This window comes from Giraffa tippelskirchi, chromosome X (genome assembly GCF_054371585.1).
Source record: "Giraffa tippelskirchi isolate mGirTip1 chromosome X, T2T-mGirTip1v1.2.pri, whole genome shotgun sequence".
Classification (NCBI taxonomy): domain Eukaryota; kingdom Metazoa; phylum Chordata; class Mammalia; order Artiodactyla; family Giraffidae; genus Giraffa; species Giraffa tippelskirchi.
In genome coordinates, this window is record NC_137289.1 from 1,637,980 (window position 1) to 1,652,237 (window position 14,258).

The window sequence follows — 14,258 nt, forward strand, 5'->3', positions numbered from 1 at the left end:
AGCAGATGAAAACTTCAAAGTACATATTATAAATAGGTTCAAAGTACTAAAGGAAGCCACGTTTAAAGAGTTAAAGGAAAGTATGATGACAACAACAAATCAACAAATACAGATTCTCAATATGGATACACAAATTAAGAAATGATAATTAAATGAAAATAGCTTTAAACAGTGCAATAGCTGAAATGAAAACTTCTTAGAAGTATTCAAGAGTAGGTTCAATATGTCATAAGAAATTACTACTGACCTTAAAAATAGATCAACAATATTAATATACACTATACAATCTGGAGAATGGAGAGAAAAAATGATAGCACTTCAGAGACCTCTGGAACAACATCAAACATTCTAGAATATGTGTAGTGGGGGGTTTAGAAAAACAGGGTCAGAATAAGTATTTGAAGAAATAAGACCAAAACTTCCGAAATTTTGTGAGAAACATTAATCAGATCCAAGAAGTTCAATGGACCCCAAATAAGATAAAGAGATAGTCATAGACACTTTACAGTCAAATTGTTGAAAAACAAAGAAAGACAATTTTGAAAGCAATAGGAGAAAAATGACCCATGTAGAAGAAAACCATAATAAAATTAACAGTTAAGTACTCATCAGAAACAATGGAGGCCAGAAGACAGTAAAGTGACATAATCAAAGAGTTGAAAGAAAAGAACAGTATCCATCAAAAATTCTGTATCTAGCAAAACTATCCCTTTAAAAAATTAAATGTTAAAAAAAGACATTTCCTGATAAACAAAGACTGGGAGAATTCATTGCTACTATACTTCTTTACAAGAAATACTAAAAGAAGTTCTTCAGGCTGATACCAGTTAGTAAGTTGAATTCACAAGAAGAAATGAAGAGGAGCCAAAATGATTAATATCTGGGTTAATACAAATATTTCTCTTATTATTCCTCATTTCTTCTCCTAACTTCTTCAAAAAAAGTAAGATTATATTGATATAAAGCAATAGCTATAACACTGTCGAGTTTCTATGATAATCTATATAGATGTAATATATATGACATTAATAACACAAAAGGGGTAGGCAGGAATGGAGCTGTGTTAGAGCAAAGTCTCTACATCTTACCAAAATTAAATGAGTATTAATATGAAGTAGATTGTGATTACTTAAGATATATATTGTACTGCAACTGAAATTCAAAAGCATATAGTTAAAAATCAACAGAAGAAAAAAAGGTACACTAAAATACGTTTAACACAAGAGAAGGCAGTCTAGGAGGAAGAGAGCAACAAAAAGACAGAAGATACAGAGAAACCAATAGCAAAATGGCAAATGTAAATTCAGCCATATCAATCACTACATTAAATATTCATGGTCTAAACACCCCAATCAAAAATCAAAGATTCAAAAAAACAAGATTCAACTATTGAATATATATTGTTTGCAAGAGAAATTTATAGCTTTAAATGCCTATACCAACAACAACAAAAAAGTCTCAAATCAATGGCCAAATGATACATCTTAATAAACTAGAAAAAGAAAAGCAAAGTAAATCCGAAGCAAGCAGAGGTAAGATAAATGCAGAAATGAATTAGAAAACAGGAAAACTACAGAAAATGAGTGAAAACAAAAGTTGGTTTTTTGAAAAGACCAACACAATTGATCTTACCTAGACTGATCAAGAAAAAAGATTACCTCGGAATTCCCTGGTGGTCCAGTGGTTAGGACTCGGTGCTTTCACTGCCATAGGCTCAGGTTCAATCCCTGGTTGGGGAACCTAGACCATGCAGTGCAGCCAAAAAAAAAAAAAAATAGGTTACCAAGGTCTAGAATGAAAAGGGGGACATTACTACTGAACTAAAAAATGTTAACGATTATAAGGCAAACGTTATGACAACAAATGAAGACAATTCAGATGAAATGGACAAAGACACAAATGACCAAAACTGACTTTAAATGAAATGGAAAATCTCAATAGGCTTATAACAAGCAAATAAGTTGAAATAGTAAATGAAAGTCTTCCCACAAAGAAAATCCAACTCCAGAAGTCTTCACTGGTGAGTTCTATCAAATAAGGCAACTGAAACTGTATGTCCACACAAAAGCTTGCACAGAAATTATCATAGCAGCATTATTCACAATAGCCAAAAGGTGTAAACAACTCAAATGTCCATCAGTGGATCTATGGATAAACAGAACATGATCTATCCATACAATGGAACATTGTTCAGCTATAAAAATAAATGAAGTACTGATACATGCTACAATGTGGATGAACTTTGAAATCGTTATGCTTAGTGAAATAAGCCAGACACAAAGAGCCACACATTAGGATTCCATTTATGTAAAATATCTGAACAGGCAAATCCACAGAGACAGAAAGTAAATCAGTCGTTGCCAGGGGCTGGGGAAGGGGAAGTGGAGAGTTACTACTAACGGGTACAGCATTTTCCTCTGGGGTGATGAAAATGTTTTGGAATTAGATTGTGATGATGTAAACTGTAAATACAGATCTTCCTCAATTTCCGATGGGGTTACATCCCAATAAACTCATCATAAGCTGAAAATATCCTAAGTCAAAAATGCATTTAATACACCTAACCTACCAAACATCATAGCTTAGCTTCAATGTGCTCAGAACACTAATATTAGCCTATATTTTGACAAAATCATCCAACACAAAGCCCATTTTATAATAAAGTGTTGAATATCTCATATAAGTGAATACTGAACAGAAAGTGAAAAACAGAATGGCCATCTGGGTACAGAATTTTGATAAGCGTTATCAGTTGTTTACCCTCGTGATCAAGTAGCTGAGTGGGAGCTTCAGATTACTGCCATGGCCCAGCATCATGAGAGGGGATTGCATCACATATTGCTAGCCTGGAAAAACATCAAAATTGAAAATTCAGAGCATGGTTTCTACTAAATGTGTATTGCTTTCGCACCAGCATTAAAGTCAAAAAATCATAAGTCAAACCATTTTAAGTCAGGGACCATCTGTATACTAAAAAAAAAACAATAAACTGTACATTTTAAAGGGTGGACTTTATGGTATGTGAATTATATCTCGGTAAAAAAAAAAAATAAGTTTGAAAGAAAAAGAACTTAACAAGATGTGCCAGACAAGTATTCACCAAAAGAAAGATACAGTTGCTATGTTACTATCGCTGTATAAGTCGACTATAAAGCAGAAGCACACAGACGGAGAGAACAAACATATAGACACCAAGGGGGGAAGGTGTAGGTGGGACAAATTGGGAGACTGAGGTTGACATAGATACACTACCATGTATAAAATAGGCAACTAATGAGAACCTACTGTATAGCATGGGGAATTCTACTCAGTGCTCTGTGGTGATCTAAACAGGAGGGAAATCTACAAATGAGTGGATATATGTATACGTATAGCTGTTTATGTATAAGTGAACAATGCAAAGAAGTAGAGGAAAACAATAGAATGAGAAAGACTGGAGATCTCTCCCAGAAAATTAGAGATACCAAGGAAACATTTCATGTAAAGATGGGCACAATAAAGGACAGAAAGAGTATGGATCTAACAGAAGCAGAAGATATTAAGAAGAGGTGGCAAAAATACACAAAACTGTACAAAAAAGGTCTTAATGACCCAGATAACCATGATAGTGTGATCACTCACCTAGAACCAGACATCCTGGAGTGTGAAGTCAAGTGGGCCTTAGGAGGCATCACTATGAACACAGCTACTGGAGGTGATAGAATTCCAGCTGAGTTATTTCAAATCCTAAAAGATGCTGCTGCTAAAGCGCTGCACTCAATATGCCAGCAAATATGGGAAACTCAGCAGCGGCCACAGGACTGCAAAAGGTCAGTTTTCATTCCAATCCCAAAGAAGGGAATGCCAAAGAATGTTCAAACTACTGCACAGTTGAACTCATCTCACACGCTAACAAAGGAATGCTCAAAAGTCTCCAAGCAAGGCTTCAACAGTACATGAAATGAGAAGTTCCAGATGTTCAAGCTGGATTTAGAAAAGGCAGAAGAACCAGAGGTTAAATTGCCAACATCCATTGGATCATAGAAAAAGCAAGAGAATTCCAGAAATATCTACTTCTGCTTCATTGACTACATTAAAGCCTTTGACTGTGTGAATCACAACAAACTGTGGAAAATTCTTCAAGAGATGGGAATACCAGACCACCTTACCTGACTCTTGAGAAAACTGTATGCAGGTCAAGAAGCAACAGTTAGAAACAGACATGAAACAATGGACTGGTTCCAAATTGGGAAAGGAGTATGTCAAGGCTGTATATTGTCACCCCACTTATTTAACTTATATGCAGAGTATATCATGTGAAATGCCGAGCTGGATGAAGCACAAGCTGGAATCAAGATTGCTGGGGGAAATATCAATAACCTCAGATATGCAGATGACACCACCCTAATGGCAGAAGGCGAAGAGGAACTACAGAACCTCTTGATAAAGGTGAAAGAGGAGAGTGAAAAAGCTGACTTAAAACTCAACATTTAAAAAACAAAGATCATGGCATATGGTCTCATCACTTCATGGCAAATAGATGGAGAAACAATGGAAACAGTGACAGACTATTTGCTTGGGCTCCAAAATCACTGCAGATGGTGACTGCAGCCATGAAATTAAAAGACACTTGCTCTTTGGAAGAAAAGCTATGACAAACCTAGACAGCGTATTAAAAAGCAGAGACGTTACTTTGCCAAGAAAGGCCTGTGTAGTCAAAGCTATGGTTTTTCCAGTAGTTGTGTACGGATGTGAGAGCTGGACCATAAAGAAGGCTGAGCACCGAAGAACTGATGCTTTTGAACTGTGGTGTTACAGAAGACTCTTGAAAGTCCCTTGGACTGGAAGGAGATCCAACCAATCAATCTTAAAGGAAACCAGTCCTGAATATTCATTGGAAGAACTGATGCTGAAGCTGAAACTCCAATACTTTGGCCACCTGATGCGAAGAACTGACTCATTTGAAAAGACTCTGATGCTGGGAAAGATTGCAGGCAGGAGGAGAAGGGGACGACAGAGGATGAGACGGTTGGATGGCATCACTGACTCGATGGACATGAGTTTGAGCAAGTTCCAGGAGATGGTGAAGGATGGGGAAGCCTGGAGTACTGCAGTCCATGGGGTCACAGAGTTGGACACGACTGAGCAACTGAACAACAAGCCTCAACTTAAGAAAAAGCAACTCGGCCTCTACGCAGGACATCACATGAGGCAGGCTACGCTCCCTGGCATGAGAGGAACTACAGAACTCTCCATGGGGCCTGGGTGGGGGTTTGAATCTAGAGATTAGATTTTTATATTTATCAAGAGGGCCCAGATAGGGTCGAAAAATACTGGAAAAGTCTCTTCAAGCAAAAATCTAATCGTGTCACTAGCCTGCCTACAGCCCTCCAGTGGCTCCACGGTGCCCTCTTGAGAAAGTTCACTTTTTCTGGCCAATCTTTGAACCACTTTTCACAACCACCTTCAAGAAATCAAATCAGGTTATTTGCTTCTTCCTGAAATACTCCGTACTCCATGTCTTGCCCACCTGAGGAGACAGGGATGGAGACAAAGATACCTGGGCAGAGCTGGGGTTGAGTAGAGAACATGGCTGCCGTGAGCCCACCCAGTGGCTGGCAGGAAAGAGCTAGGCTTCAAGTCCTGACAGAGAGCCTGGCTTGGCCCCTTCATCTCCTCAACTGGTCTGCTTCTCATCTAGACTCCCTCACAGAGCCCTCTTCCATCCACCACTGCCAACCTCCATCTTTCCTGTCCTTCTTCAGTTGCCTTGACACAGGCTCCTTCCATTTCTTGCCTTGCCCCCCGACACAGTCCCCCAGAAGTGTCAGCCCTGCCCCAATTCCCAGTAGCCCCTCACAGTGAACCCCAGGGGTTAACCCCACCACCCAAGTTCCTATTTCACAAGGATTTAACTCAGCGAAATAGAGGCACAAAGGATGTTAAGGGCAAGAGAACCACCTGCAAGGCTGAGACTCCAATCCAGGGTGCCCCCCTAGCCCAGTGTTCTTCCTCTGTCCTCACACCAACAATTTGCACTCACCAAAGGAAAGGTAGAGAAGAGCTCTGCCATCTTCTTCTCAGTCCCCATAGGGCCTTCCTATTCCCAGGGAGCCATCCTCCTTGCACAGAGGCCGGCAGGAGGTCGAGCACAAGGCTGTGTGACTTTAGCTCAGTTTTATGGCCTCTATGTCTCAGTCAAGAAGCAACAGTTAGAACTGGACATGGAACAACAGACTGGGTCCAAATTGGGAAAGGAGTATGTCAAGGCTGTATATTGTCACCCTGCTTATTTAACTTATATGCAGAGTATATCATGCAAAATGCCAGGCTGGATGAAGCACAAGCTAGAATCAAGATTGCCGGGGGAAATATCAATAATCTCAGATATGCAGATGACACCACCCTCATGGCAGAAAGCGAAGAAGAGCTAAAGAGCCTCTTGATGAGAGTGAAAGAGAAGAGTGAAAAAGCTGGCTTAAAACTCAACATTCAAAAAACGATAATCATGGCATCCGGTCCCATCACTTCATGGCAAATAGATGGGTAAACAGTGGAAATGCTGACAGACTTTATTTGGGGGGCTCCAAAATCACTGCAGATGGTGACTGCAGCCGTGAAATGAAAAGACGCTTGCTCCTTGGAAGAAAAGGTATGACCAACCTAGACAGCATATCAATAAGCAGAGACATTACTTTGCTGACAACGGTCCATCTAGTCAAAGCTATGGTTTTTCCGGTAGTCATGTATGGGTATGAGAGTTAGACGATAAAGAAGACTGAGCACCGAAGAACTGATGCTTTTGAACTGTGGTGTTGGAGAAGACTCTTGAGACTCCCTTGGACCCAAAGGAGATCAAACCAGTCAATCCTAAAGGCAATCAGTCCTGAATATTCATTGGAAGGACTGATGCTGAAGCTGAAACTCCAATACTTTGGCCACCTGATGGGAAGAACTGACTCACAGGAAAAGACCCTGATGCTGGGAAAGATTGAAGGCGGGAGGAGAAGGGGATGACAGAGGATGAGATGGTTGGATGGCATCACTGACTCGATGGACATGAGTTTGAGCAAGCTCCAGGAGTTGGTGATGGACAGGGAGGCCTGGTGTGCTGCAGTCCATGGGGTCACAAAGAGTGAGAAATGACTGAGCAACTGAACTGAACTGATGCGTTGGTCCACCCGTATGCAAAGTGGGGGTGATGCTCATGAGAATGACTACCTCATAGTCGAGGCTGGAGTTAATCCAGTTGCCTGGCAAACAGTAAGTGCTCAATAAAGACTTGCCACTGATCAGAGAAGGGTGAGGAACATGTCTCTTTTGTTCTACTTCTATGTCCCTTCAGGCACTGCCAAACCACCATGTTCAAAGCCAATCTTGCTGTCTCTCCCCCAAACCCACCCCAGCTGAACCCCTCTTGGTGAATGCTTCCATGGGCCACACCAGACCTGCTCTCCTTCTTTCCCTGCCCTAAACCCATCACTGACTTCTAAATAGCTCCCAAGACCACCGCCCTAGTCTCCACATCCCCAGGGAGGCCCCCCAGGTTGAGCATCCCCGAAACTCCTGACACCCAGGGGTTTGCTCCAGACACAGCATGTGACCCACCCTGGGTGACCCAGAACGAGGGAGACAGCTTCGTCTCATCTCACCCACAGGGGCTCCCCTGTCCATCACCAGCTCCAAGGGCTTGCTCAAACTCATGTCCATCGAGTCAGTGATGCCATCCAACCATCTCATCCTCTGTCATCCCCTTCTCCTCCTGCCTTCAATCTTTCCCAGCATCAGGGTCTTTTCCAATGAGTCAGTTCTTCACATCAGGTGCCAAAGTATTGGAGTTTCAGCTTCAGCCTCAGTCCTTCCAGTGAATATTCAGAACTGAATTCCTTTAGGATGGACTGGCCAGTCCTTTGATCCCGACTCCCAACTCACAGACGCTCAGCACCTGCCCAGCGTGGACAAGGGCTCTGTCTGGCTCCCACCCCAACGGTGGCTCATCACTGGCCAGAGACTCCCCCAGCCAGGCTCCAGTCTGACCAGTCCCTCCAGTAGCAGCCCCAGCGCCTGAACACCTGCTGTTCCCTGAGACCAGAAATGCTCCCATGGCCTAGGTGACCCAAAGTTTTCTTTTCACAAACTGCCCCTCAGTTGGGAAAGGCTTGGAGGGATGAAAGGGAGGGTGCCACCTCTGCCTGACCTGGAGGAGGGCAGGATTTGGGGGAGACATGGTTCTGAGCAGCTGCCCCAGGTGCTGAAGGATCAGCTGGGGGAGAAAAAAAAACACGTGACCGTGGCGCCACCTGCTGGCCAGAGGTCAAATTGCACCGTATCTCCCTGCGGCCGGACTTCCCTGGTGGCTCAGACAGTAAAGCCATCTGCCTACAATGTGGGAGACCCGGGTTCAATCCCTGGGTCGGGAAGATCTCCTGGAGAAGGAAATGGCAACCCACTCCAGTATTCTTGCCTCGAAAATCCCATGGACAGAGGATCCTGGTAGACCACAGTCCATGGGGTCACAAAGAGTCAGACACGACTCAGTGACTTCACTTCACTTCACTTCCCTGTGGCTGGAGCCAGGGCTCTGACTCCTCAGTTAGGACCAGGGGGCAACCTGGGCTGGGTATCTCTGAAGGAACACCATTCTTCTGGAAGGCTGGCTCTGTTGTGCTGGCTCAAGCCTCCAGGTGCAGCCAGCAGCTACTCTCTCCTGCGTCGGAGGAAGCCCACCCCCTCTGCTGCAGGGCCTTCTGCATGAGGGTGGGCACCCTTGGCCCGCGGGCCCAGCGCTTGGCACACACTAAAGGCCCCATCAATTTGGACGGCAAAATGAGACAGCGTGGGTGCACTGGGGAGACAGTGTGAACAACCGAAATCAGGGAAGGAGAGCCAGTGAAGTGGACATCCGAGGTGGCAGGACAGTTCTTGACAAGGCCCCAAGTGGCGGGCAGGCCAGGTTGTTGGAGGTTAAGAGGCCAAGCTCTGGAGACCTGGCCAAGGTCCCTTGGGCTGTTGGCAGCTGGCGTGGTGGGACCTCACTGTTTGACCCTATTTGACCCTGAAGCCTGGAGCAAACAGCCTAAAAGTACCCCTGGCGACAGAGGCTGCCTACGCCCTCAGGACTTGCCCCGGGGCTCAAGGGCCTGTGGGCAGATGTACATGGAAGGTAGTGAATGCGAGGAGGAGAAAGCCAGAGAAGGCACTTGGGGTTTGGGAAGCAGCAGGCAGGCATGCCCTGTTCCAGCCCCACCCCCGAGCTCCAGGCCAGCCCTGCTCTGGGCTTTCTCGCTGCCTCCGTTCAGGGCCCAATGGTCAACACGGAGAAGCGTCTTCATCAGGTTCTGCGGTGGCTGGATGGGGCGGAGCTCCAGAGCCCGGCCTTGATGGGCCCAGAGCCTTTCCTGGTGCTGCTCAGGGCAACTCAGGCTGGCACAGGCTGGTGGGGCAAAGGGGTGGTCTGCTCGCCCAGAACTCAGGGTGCTCCTCTACCCCGGATGCGGCCAAGGTCCTCAGATAAGGACTTCAAGTCTTCCCGTGATGAGCACAAACAGGGCAAAGGCCCTGTGGAGCCTAGAGCCCAGGAGCGCCGAAGCCACGACCCAGCACATGGTGGTGGCCCCAGTGGCACCCTTTACTGGCCAGGGGCTCCTCCCTCAGCCCTGGATACTGAGGCTGGAGAGCCTTTGCCCGCAAACACTGGGTGTGCACTGTCCGTCCAGGGCCCCAGGAAGCAGGAGAAGGAACGAAGAGTGGGGAGAAGACGGTCCGGGACTCTGGTTGCCCCTGAGCCTGGCCCAGCCCATCCCCAGAGGCCTAGAGACAGCCCTCCCCGCCTCCCATCCCCACTGCCAGCAGGAGATGTGCCCATTCTCTCCCAGGGCCCCAGAGCCACACACAGGCCGACCCTGAGTGGTGACCCCGCTGGCCCGCTGGGCTGCCTCTTGCTGGCACTTTGGAGAGTGGGGACAGGAAGTCCTTGGCCCACCGGGTGCTTGTGTGCAGAAGTTTGGGCAGTGATGGGCCAAGTCTCACTGCAGGGGACCTGCCTCCTTGATTTCTTTCCCGTGGAAGACACCCAGCCCCCTCCACCCTCGCCCCACCACCCCTCATCCCTCCTTCCAGCTCACCACTGCCCACTGCTCTGTCTGTCTTTATTGATTTGGGGGAGAATGGGGCAGGTGGGGGATCTGGAGGGCCACGACACAAGCAGGACCACCCACAGCGAAGCACAGACCGCACGCAGGCCGGACACCCCTGGGGCCTCTTGGCTCGTAGCCGGGGTGTGGTGGCAACAGGGGAGGGGAAGTCTGCAGATGCCCCACCCCAGCACCATGCACCCCACCCAACAGGACTCGAACTCTCCCCTCTCCCCGTGGCGACCCGCCCTGGGCTGGCGGGGTAGGGTGTGGCGGGGGGGGGGGGGTCTGAGGGTCCATGCGCTCAGCCTGGGCACCTGCCTGGAGGAGAGGGGAAGAGAGAAGCACAGGAAAGCGGACACTCAGGAGGCCCCGCCCCAGCCTGCTCTGTGCCCCCAGCCCCCAGCCCAGGCTCTCAGCAGAGGTGCCAGCTGGGGCCTGGCACTGGACCCCTCAAGAATCCAGGCCGGCAGCATGGCCTGCCCCCCCCACCTCTTTCTCATCCCCTTCTTGGGGGACCCCAGCTCCACCCCCCCCCACCCCTGTCTGCACTCTCCGCCCTCAGCCCGCTGAGCTCTAGGCCTCCCGGGGCCTGCCACTTCTGGAGTTCACCAAGGAGCCATCTCCCGGCATGCACCTGGCTGTCACCACTCGGGGGGCTGGCCGGTCGGGAGGCCCGGGTGGCTGCGGCTCATCACCCTCCGTCCAGAGGCCTCCTCACCCTCTGGGCTCTGCCCCAGCTTGCGGATGTGGCGGAGGAAGGAGGTGGCATTAAACGCGCGCTGCCAGGAGAGAGGGGCGTCAGGCCACCATGTCCCGGGCCCAAGACTTGGAGGGGCACAAAGGCCACCGGCTGCCCAGACCATCCTCCCGAGACTGATGGAAGAAGCAATCAGCCTTGAGCCGGTTCCCCCAGGTCCCTGTCCACACTGACCTTCCAGTGATTCCGAGCAAAATTCTTCTGTATCTGCTCACTGACGGAGCCCAGGATGTCCTTGTCAAAGGCTGTATCCCCGGAGATCCTAGGGGGCGGCTGGAGGTCAGTGGCAGTGGAGGTTCTAAAGGTTCCCCCTGGACAGTCCAGCAGGGGTCCCACTCACCAAAGATGCTGTAAGGCCTGCTGGCAGGTGAATCGCTTCTGAGGGTCTCGCTCCAGAAGGTGCCGGATGAAGTCTTTGGCTGGAGCCAGGAAGCCAGGTCAGGCCGGGGTCAGCCCCCCATGTCCCCACGGGCCCTCGTCCCTACCCGCCTCCCTGAGCTCTGGATCAGCCTCAAGTTCACCTGATTCTGAGATGTCATCCCAAAAGGGAGAGTCAAACTCGTAGCTGGCCCTCAGGATCTGGCTGAAGAGTTCAGGGTCGCTCTCGTCGTAGAAGGGGGGGTACCCACATAGCCTGGCACCCACAGATGAATCAGCCAACTGTCCAAACCTCCCCAACCCAGCCGGGGGCAGGCAGGCAGAAAAAGAACCTTCCCAGTGATCACTCACAGGATGTAGGAGATGACACCCAGGGCCCACACATCTACGGCCTTCCCGTAGGGTTTCTGCTCCAAGAGCTCCGGGGCTGGAGGCCAGAGACAGACAGATGCACACCCATGCACACACACGCCATGCCTTCAGTGCGGCCTAGTGGACCCACTGCCTGCCCTGCCCCTGGCACCATGGCACCCATGGGGCCTGCTGCCCCCTCCTCCAGCTCCCTGCAGAGCCTGGGGGCACCTCCTCACTCACCCACATAGCCTGGGGTTCCACAGGCAGTGCCTAGCATGTTGCCAGCCTGGATTTTGGAGAGGCCGAAGTCAGAGACCATGATCTTGGAGTCTTCAAAGGGGGTGGCGTAGAGGAGGTTTTCAGGCTGTGACACACAGATGGCAGAAAGAATGGCAGGTCAGCCCCAGCACGGCTCTGGGATCTGGGTGCCCTCAGGTTCCCCAGATCCCTGGCACAAGGACACCAGGCAAGCCCCAGGTGGGCAGGCACCTTGAGGTCTCGGTGCACGATGCCCAGGCTATGCAGGTAGGAGACAGCGCCAAGGACCTGGCCCACCAGGTGGCTGGCGTCCTTCTCCGTGTAGGAGCCCCGCTCCATGATTCGATCAAACAGCTCACCCCCTGTCACCCTGAGGAGAGCAGCGACTCAGCGAACCCAGGTCCCCCCACCCCCAGCTTACCACCCAAACCCAGCGCCCCCACCCCACCCCGCCTGACCCCGCCCTCCTCACAGCTCCATGGCCAGATAGAGGTGGGAAGGGCTCTCGTGGACATCTTCCAGAGCCACGATGTTGGGGTGGCTGACCCTGCAACGGCACAAAGAAGTCCCCTGTGGGCCACCACTGGGAAGCCCAGTGACCTCTTTACTTCCTCCCGGCCCGGCCCGGTCCAGCCAGGCAGAGCCCCAGGCCAGGCCTTTCTGGGGGCCACCGAGGAGGCAGGGGCGCTCCAGCCCAGAATACTCCCCGCCCCAGCGGGGCGCACACCTGCGGAGCACCGCAATCTCATTTTCCACCAAGGCCTCCTTGCCTCGAAGGGCCTTCTTGGGGATGCACTTGAGAGCGACAAGGTGCGAGGAGCCGCGCTCCTGGGCCAGGACCACCTCGGAGAAAGCGCCCCTGCGGCAGAGAGGCAGGCAGGCAGGGAGGGAGGGGACAGGAAAGGACCCCGAGCTGAAGGAGATGGGGAGGCCCTCCCGGTCCCATGGCACCCCTCCCCCCGACGCAGACACACAAATTCCCTTAGACACACACACACACACACACACACACACACTCACGAGCCGAGCTTCTCGCGGATCTCATAGACGCTGCTGATATCCTCCGTCTGTTTCTTGAGCAGCAGCATGTCTGGGGGTGCAGGGCGAGGTGGGGGGAGGCTCCCCGGGGCGAGGGACAGCCCCGGCCCCCAATCCCAGACTCAGCAGCGCCCCCAGGGCGCCCTCAGCGACAGCCTCAGTTCGGAACCCTGGTCCCGCACACCCTCCCCCAGCCTCGCCCGGCCCGGCCCGCCCCTCCCCCACCGTCCGGGTCCACACTCCCAGGTGGACGCCCACCCTCCTCACCCCTCCCGCGCACAGCCACCCGCCCCCGACGGCGACCAGCGCCCAGACGCCCCCTCTCCGCCCCCGCACCCCCTAGTCAGCCGCGATCGGCTGCCTTCCAGAAGGCTCCGTGCCCCTTCCCCCCCGGGCCGCCCCCCCCGTCACCGCTACCGCTCACCCCCAGGCCTAGACCTGCCACCCACGGCCCCCCTCCCCACCGAGGGCTCCGACCCGCCCGAGATGCACCTGCGACCCCAACGCACAGCCGCCCGCCACGGCCACCCACGCGGCCGCCCAGCGCAGCCCAGCCCCGTGGCGCCTCGCGGCGGGAGGGACTCGGCAGCCCAGGCCTCCCGCGTCCTGAGCTGCGTGGGCCGCGCGCGTGCCGGCCGGGGGCGCGCCGGGCGTGACAGGTGTGCGCGGTGCCGGCCACGGCCCGAGCCCATGCGCGCGCCCCGCCTGCGCGCGGCCCCTCCCCCGCCTGCGCGCGCCCCCGCCTGCGCGCGCCCCCTCTGCGGACCTGGAGCCCCGGTGAAGCCACAGCGTCGCCCCTGGCCAGTGGCCGCCGCGCCGAGCCCCCCGCCCGCGCCCCGGCGGCCCCGCCCCCTCCGCGCACGCCCCCGCGGCCCGCTGGCGGCCGAGCACGCGGCCGCGGCCCTGCAGGGCGCCTTGTAAGGCAATCGGCCCGCGCCGGCCGCCCCCGCCTCCTTCCTTGGTCATTTGTGCGGGTTCCCGCCGGCTCCAGCAACCACCACCACCCCCCACCCCCGCCAGCAGCCTGATGGGGTCGACCCCAGGGCCTTTGCACCACCACCGGTGGCAGCCACACAGAAGTTTCTTCACCCACATGTTGCCCTTGGCTCTTCGCCTGCCTTCAGGTCTCCCGCTCTATCGTCCTCTCCGCTGACAGGCCGTCAAGGCTGCTTGGCCGAAAACAGCTTCCCGCCCTCGCCCCAGCCTCGCCATTGCCGCTTCTGGCAGCCCTGGCCTGAGCTTGCCTTGGCACTCAGATGGGGACAGCACCAGCCTCCTCTCTGGGCTCCCCTGCCCTCCCCTTACCCTCTCCGACTGGCCCCTTCTTCCCACCCCCCCACCCCCCCACCCCCCCACCC

The 14,258-nt window shown here is 52.1% G+C and overlaps 1 protein-coding gene across 17 annotated transcripts; it reads right to left on the bottom strand.

Moving 5' to 3' along the window:
• Positions 1–10,113: 10,113 nt before the first annotated feature.
• Positions 10,114–14,222, bottom strand: PNCK (pregnancy up-regulated nonubiquitous CaM kinase). 17 transcript variants are annotated; one of them, XR_014075644.1, is made up of 12 exons: positions 13,994–14,216; positions 12,883–12,952; positions 12,590–12,721; positions 12,335–12,409; positions 12,094–12,232; positions 11,845–11,968; positions 11,602–11,677; positions 11,394–11,506; positions 11,213–11,291; positions 11,043–11,134; positions 10,750–10,894; positions 10,114–10,433 (listed from the first exon to the last, which is right to left on the bottom strand). XR_014075644.1 is itself a non-coding variant. In XM_081564510.1 (12 exons), exons 2-11 carry the CDS (start codon positions 12,948–12,950, stop codon positions 10,757–10,759), a joined length of 1,032 nt encoding a protein of 343 aa, XP_081420636.1. In that variant the 5' UTR covers positions 12,951–12,952; positions 13,994–14,222; the 3' UTR covers positions 10,114–10,433; positions 10,750–10,756. The 17 variants fall into 17 exon arrangements, 12 of the variants coding, with proteins under 12 accessions (XP_081420636.1, XP_081420640.1, XP_081420639.1 ...); XR_014075641.1 differs by lacking the exon at positions 13,994–14,216 and adding an exon at positions 13,667–13,762; XR_014075642.1 differs by lacking the exon at positions 13,994–14,216 and adding an exon at positions 13,393–13,747 and having other exon boundaries at positions 10,114–10,429.
• Between the last annotated feature and the right edge of the window lie 36 nt (positions 14,223–14,258).